Here is a 5,846-nt window from a genome sequence, read left to right on the forward strand (position 1 = left end):
ATATTGATATGAAAATTCAGTAAGGTATATCTTCTATTATACATTCCAAATCTAAAGTGGAACTCTAGTAGTGTTTACTAAGGTACACATAAATATCTTAAAAAAAAAAAAAAAAAGAGTAGAGCCACTTAGGTGCCTGGTCTTGAGAACCAGGGATGGTAGGTTGAAAAGCTTTTTTATGCCATGGGAACTCTCTCTACCCACCTAAACAGCTCAAGAATATGGACAGCATGTATATAAGTGACATTTATATGACAATATTGAGATTCGATAATTTGGCCATATTGTTCAGTCCTGCTGTCAATTAGCTGAAACCTTTGAATATTAATTTACATCTACAATAAAAAAAATGCTTAAAGTGGCAGGGGCTTAAGAGGGGTCAGCTGAAAAGCAAAAAAGAAATATTTTTAAAAAGGTGGGGAGTATGGGGAGCAGAGCCCCTCCAGGAGTTGAAAGGTTTTAGTCATGCTCATGCTCCCAAGAACAATTTTACTGAAAAAGTCTGAAGGACCTAAATGACATGGTTAGATGCTGATGAGCGTCGCTCATTCAGGTCCGCGACATATGCATAATAATAATAATAATACACCTCAATGCCTGTAGGTGGCAGAGTGTTTTCATCCCCTTTTGCTTTCCGGCTGTGATGTCATATATTTGGACGTGGAAGTGTTTGCACCTTTTTACAAATGAAATAAAATGATTTAAGAGGGTGTAAACTAACTGACGGTTCCATGAAGACTGTGTTTGTGACTGTCGGTACGACGAGGTTTGATGAGCTCATTTTCACCATCACGTCCTCTGAAACGCTTCAGGTAAATAAAGCTAACAAAAGCAACACGAAGCTAATCAGTGGGACGTCAGGTTTCGCTGTTTTTCATGGTTTATTTCGGCGTATCGAAATCTTTAGACTTATGTATATAACTCATTTGAGGTTATTTATAGAGGTGGCAGTTTTTAATCTATGAACCATGTACAATCAAGTCCTTAAGTATTTAGACTGATAGTTTTTTTGTAATATTGTTGCTGCACGTCAATCAGCACGACGGGGTTAAAGTGAACCAGCCCCCCCCCCTTTTTTTTTTCTTTTGCATAGTTTCTACTGCCTACATTTTCAGAGGTCATAAGTATTTGGATAAACTAAAGTAAGCGTGATTGTTCATCTGTTTCGCAGCTACTTTTCTTTACATGGGTGATTCTTAAACTACGGGCACTTATGTCCTTTGATCATATTGTATGAAAAAGGGGAAATTTCACACTTTTATAGTTATCTTTACAATGAAAGTGTGTTAAGAAATTTGTTCTAGTAGTCTATGATGACTTTTTCACCTTTTTTCAGCATCATTATATGCAAATAATGCCGTTTTGTGCTTGTCCCACACCCAGACTTTTGATCTTCAATGATAAAAATGAATGGTAAAGAAACGTTTTTTTCTAATGTTTTTAAAATATCTCAATAAAATATCAGCAAAATAATCAAAACATAATTGGGGTATTCAATGTCATACAACTGTTGTGATTTTTTTAAACAAAATGTAGTTGTCCCACACTATTGCCGTAATTTCCACCGCAACACTGTAATGTCCCTTTAAACAGTTTGTATGAAAGATTGTTTGGGTAGTTTCTATGGCGATAAATGGTGACATCAGAGCACATGTATATAGAGCCAAATCACAACAAACAGTTGCCCCAAGGCGCTTTATATTGTAAGGCAACGGTGTGGTGGAAATTACATTTACAAGGCCAGTAGTGCCCGTAGTTAAAGAATCACCCACATAAGTCAGGTCATTACATCAATAGTTTTCGTCTTCCTAGGTACAAGTGATTCGACAAGTAATTCGAGTAATTTGACTCCAGCAAAATTGATTTATAGCAGAAAGGGTCAGTCATGTTTGTCAAAGCAGCTTTTCACTTAGGAAGAGCTCATCAGGCACTCATCTGCTGCCTGAGGTGTCTGTTTTGAATGAAATCCTGCAGACTATTGTCCAGCCACAGTAATCAGTTGATTTCTGGTGTTAGATACAAATATAAAGTGTGTGCAAATTGTGAGCAGTTAAATAAATTTTACCCCGCTCTATACAGGTTTTAAAAGCTCGAGGATATGAACATTTGGTTCTTCAGGTTGGAAGAGGAAGCCTTCCCAGCCAAGACGATTGTCCCCATTTCACACTGGAGACGTTTCGATTCAAAAATTCCATAGCAGAAGACATGAAGCGGGCTGACCTTGTCATCAGCCATGCAGGTGTGCATATAAAAAAAAAAAGCATGCACTTGTGGTTTTTAGTGGTAAATGGTGTGTGAAGAGACTGACTGTAGACCAGAGGTCTCAAACCGGTTCCAGAAAGGGCCGAGGGTGCAGGTTTTCTGTGCAACCACCCACTCCAGCAGGTGATTTCACTGATTAACATCACTTTGAGCAGGTGAAATCAGTTAATCAGTGAAATCACCTGTTGGAGTGGGTGGTTGCACAAAAAGCCTGCACCCTCTCAGCCCTTTCTGGAACCGGTTTGAGACCTCTGCTGTAGACTTTAAGACAAAGGCAAGCACAAGTATACCAGAAAATGGGTGAAGATTCAAGCAGGGTAGCTTGGAGTCAGCTACAGCAGACATGCATCAAAAAGCAGCTTCGTCACTGTACTTTTGTTCTTGACACTCTGCGTTTTATTTTAAATTAAAGCAAAAAAGCGTTTTGGTTTCAAACTGTTAATTTAAAGGTCATTTAAACTCTTTATTTGATATTTTTTATGGAAGCGTGAGTAGAAACCTGCACCTGGCTAACTTGCATGTGATGAGCAAACTGATCTTATTTTAACCAGGGGCAGGGAGTTGCTTGGAGGCTCTTGGTGCAGGCAAACCTCTGCTGGTTGTCGTCAATGACAAGTTGATGGACAACCACCAGCTGGAGCTCGCTAGACAGCTGCACGCAGATTCCCACTTGCTGTACTGCACTTGTAGGTGTGTGTTATTCACAAACCAGTTACAGTATCTACATGGCAAACCAATTCTGCTTTAATAAATGAAAACTAACATGCTTTTTTTTGTCTCCTGAATGAAATGTTTAGCACCCTCACAGAAATGCTAAGGACGATGGATTTTTCTGTTCTTCAGCCCTTCCTGCCTGGAGAGCCAAGGAATTTTGCAAACTTTTTAGACAAGGCCCTTGGGGTTAGGTGAAACCTTCCACTTGCACAGCACTTGTTGCTGTCATACTGACCGGCGATGAATTTGATGGCATTTTGATATTGAATGTGGTGGCACGCTGAAGCGACGTGATTACACAGTAAAGAATGAACACTTTTAAAAATGTTCAAGCCTCTGTATTTGTTTGTAGTAAACAGTAACTATACGTGCCTAATAACAAATAACAGTAGTCTAAAGAACAGATTTATATGAATCCTGAGGGTTGTTTTTAATAAGAAATTTTTTTTCTTTTTTGTGGCTGTGATTGGAGAAGTTGGTGATAGTGCAAGTTTTTCCTGTTGTATCACCAATCACAGCTTCACCATACAGTGAAACAAGGAATTCCATACCAAAAAAAAAAAAAAATTTATTGGGCCTCATGTATCAACGTTGCGCGCTTGTGGCGTAAATTTCCGGTGTAAATTTGAAGTACACCAAAGTTGTTGTGACATGTATCAAGCAGTGCGCACCTGCCCATTTCCGGCGTACTCCCGACATGACCTTGATAAATGCGGCGGGTGAAAACAATCGGAATTATAATGAACACGCCCATAAATATTCAGACTCCGCTTCAGACACACCCTCATTTCACGACATGGAAGCCAGGAAGACAGCAAAGAAAAAGAACTTCACCAATCACGACGCGTGCCAATAGAGCGTCAAAAGCGGCCGTCGTATTAATTGTTTTGTAGTATAATAAAAAAAAGTGTTATTCTCTTTTCACATGTCAATAATTCTTGACGTGGATATTTGCTAGCTCAATTAATAAGACACGCCTTATTTTTCAGATTTCTTTATTTTTTAAATTTATTTCTTTATTTTATGTTAAACGAATGGAGAAAACAAAACCTGATTGCAGTACGGGCGAAGAGAATGACAACACTACAGTTGTAATTATCAATTTCATTGTCTAAAATGATCACACCACATAAAGTTAAGCTCAGCGCTGCTCCAGGCTCGAAGTCTGGAGAAAAAGGCGAGTAGCGCTTTCTTTGCGGTCAGCACTGTGGCCACGGCTCGTGCTCCATAGACCAACAATCCTGCAAAGGCGGGATTTATATGAATTATTATGTAGTATAATCAAGAAAGTGTTATTTATGTAACATATGCATTGATTTGTATAATGGCACTATTTATCATGTTGATCATTTTTATGTGGATTCCAGTGCTGGTTCATTTTGGTGTATAATTTACACCACCTCTCGACTTGGTGTATATTTTCAGCGCACCGTACGCCAACGACCACATTGCTAAATGCCAAGTAGCGCAGCCATTTTGGCGTACAGCCCATATATGCTCAAATATCGACGTACGCAAAGTTGATACATGAGGCCCATTATATGGCTACGATGCTATGCACACTCTGGGTGATTTACGGTCTGATATTTTCCCATATCAGGCCGTTACCATGACAATCGGTCTGGATCATGTATCAGATTTGTTACAAACCAGAAAGCTAAAAACATGATTAGAAGAACCAAGTCAGACGTGAACATACTACATAAATATATAAATGGTATTGGGTGAAAAACACAGATTGAAAGCTTATCAGCTAACGAATGGACCATCTGTTAGCAAGTTCTTTACTGAGGTGAAGAAAGCAACCAGGCCTGACTGCAAGCCTAACACCGTCAGCAGCTTTCATATTTGGGTGATACCGTCACAAAATATTAATTACCACTGACGTATATGTGTATAATACATGCAAGCAACTACAACCCCTGGCAAAAATTATGGAATCACCGGCCTCGGAGGATGTTCATTCAGTTGTTTAATTTTGTAGAAAAAAAGCAGATCACAGACATGACACAAAACTAAAGTCATTTCAAATGGCAACTTTCTGGCTTTAAGAAACACTATAAGAAATCAGGAAAAAAATTGTGGCAGTCAGTAACGGTTACTTTTTTAGACCAAGCAGAGGGAAAAAAAATATGGAATCACTCAATTCTGAGGAAAAAATTATGGAATCATGAAAAACAAAAGAACGCTCCAACACATCACTAGTATTTTGTTGCACCACCTCTGGCTTTTATAACAGCTTGCAGTCTCTGAGGCATGGACTTAATGAGTGACAAACAGTACTCTTCATCAATCTGGCTCCAACTTTCTCTGATTGCTGTTGCCAGATCAGCTTTGCAGGTTGGAGCCTTGTCATGGACCATTTTCTTAAACTTCCACCAAAGATTTTCAATTGGATTAAGATCCGGACTATTTGCAGGCCATGACATTGACCCTATGTGTCTTTGCAAGGAATGTTTTCACAGTTTTTGCTCTATGGCAAGATGCATTATCATCTTGAAAAATGATTTCTTCATCCCCAAACATCCTTTCAATTGATGGGATAAGAAAAGTGTCCAAAATATCAATGTAAACTTTTGCATTTATTGATGGTGTAATGACAGCCATCTCCCCAGTGCCTTTACCTGACTTGCAGCCCCATATCATCAATGACTGTGGAAATTTACATGTTCTCGTCAGGCAGTCATCTTTATAAATCTCATTGGAACGGCATTTGAGATTCATCACTGAATATGACTTTCATCCAGTCATCCACAGTCCACGATTGCTTTTCCTTAGCCCATTGTAACCTTGTTTTTTCTGTTTAGGTGTTAATGATGGCTTTCGTTTAGCTTTTCTGTATGTAAATCCCATTTCCTTTAGGCGGTTTC

At 38.9% G+C, this 5,846-nt stretch overlaps 1 protein-coding gene across 1 annotated transcript; it reads left to right on the top strand.

Moving 5' to 3' along the window:
• Positions 1-637: 637 nt before the first annotated feature.
• Positions 638-3,349, top strand: zgc:92907 (uncharacterized protein LOC436733 homolog). Its single transcript, XM_034181586.1, has 4 exons — positions 638-812; positions 2,080-2,239; positions 2,814-2,952; positions 3,060-3,349. The coding sequence occupies exons 1-4, from the start codon at positions 732-734 to the stop codon at positions 3,169-3,171; spliced, it is 492 nt and encodes a 163-aa protein (XP_034037477.1). The 5' UTR covers positions 638-731; the 3' UTR covers positions 3,172-3,349.
• The last annotated feature ends 2,497 nt before the right edge of the window (positions 3,350-5,846 follow it).

The sequence above is a fragment of the Thalassophryne amazonica genome, chromosome 11 (genome assembly GCF_902500255.1).
Source record: "Thalassophryne amazonica chromosome 11, fThaAma1.1, whole genome shotgun sequence".
NCBI lineage: Eukaryota > Metazoa > Chordata > Actinopteri > Batrachoidiformes > Batrachoididae > Thalassophryne > Thalassophryne amazonica.

Coding starts and splice junctions, on each gene's coding strand:
- zgc:92907 (XM_034181586.1), top strand. CDS start 732: ATGAAGACTGTGTTTGTGACTGTCGGTACGACGAGGTTTGATGAGCTC. Junction 813..2,079: donor CGTCCTCTGAAACGCTTCAG/GTAAATAAAGCT, acceptor CGCTCTATACAG/GTTTTAAAAGCTCGAGGATA. Junction 2,240..2,813: donor CCTTGTCATCAGCCATGCAG/GTGTGCATATAA, acceptor TATTTTAACCAG/GGGCAGGGAGTTGCTTGGAG.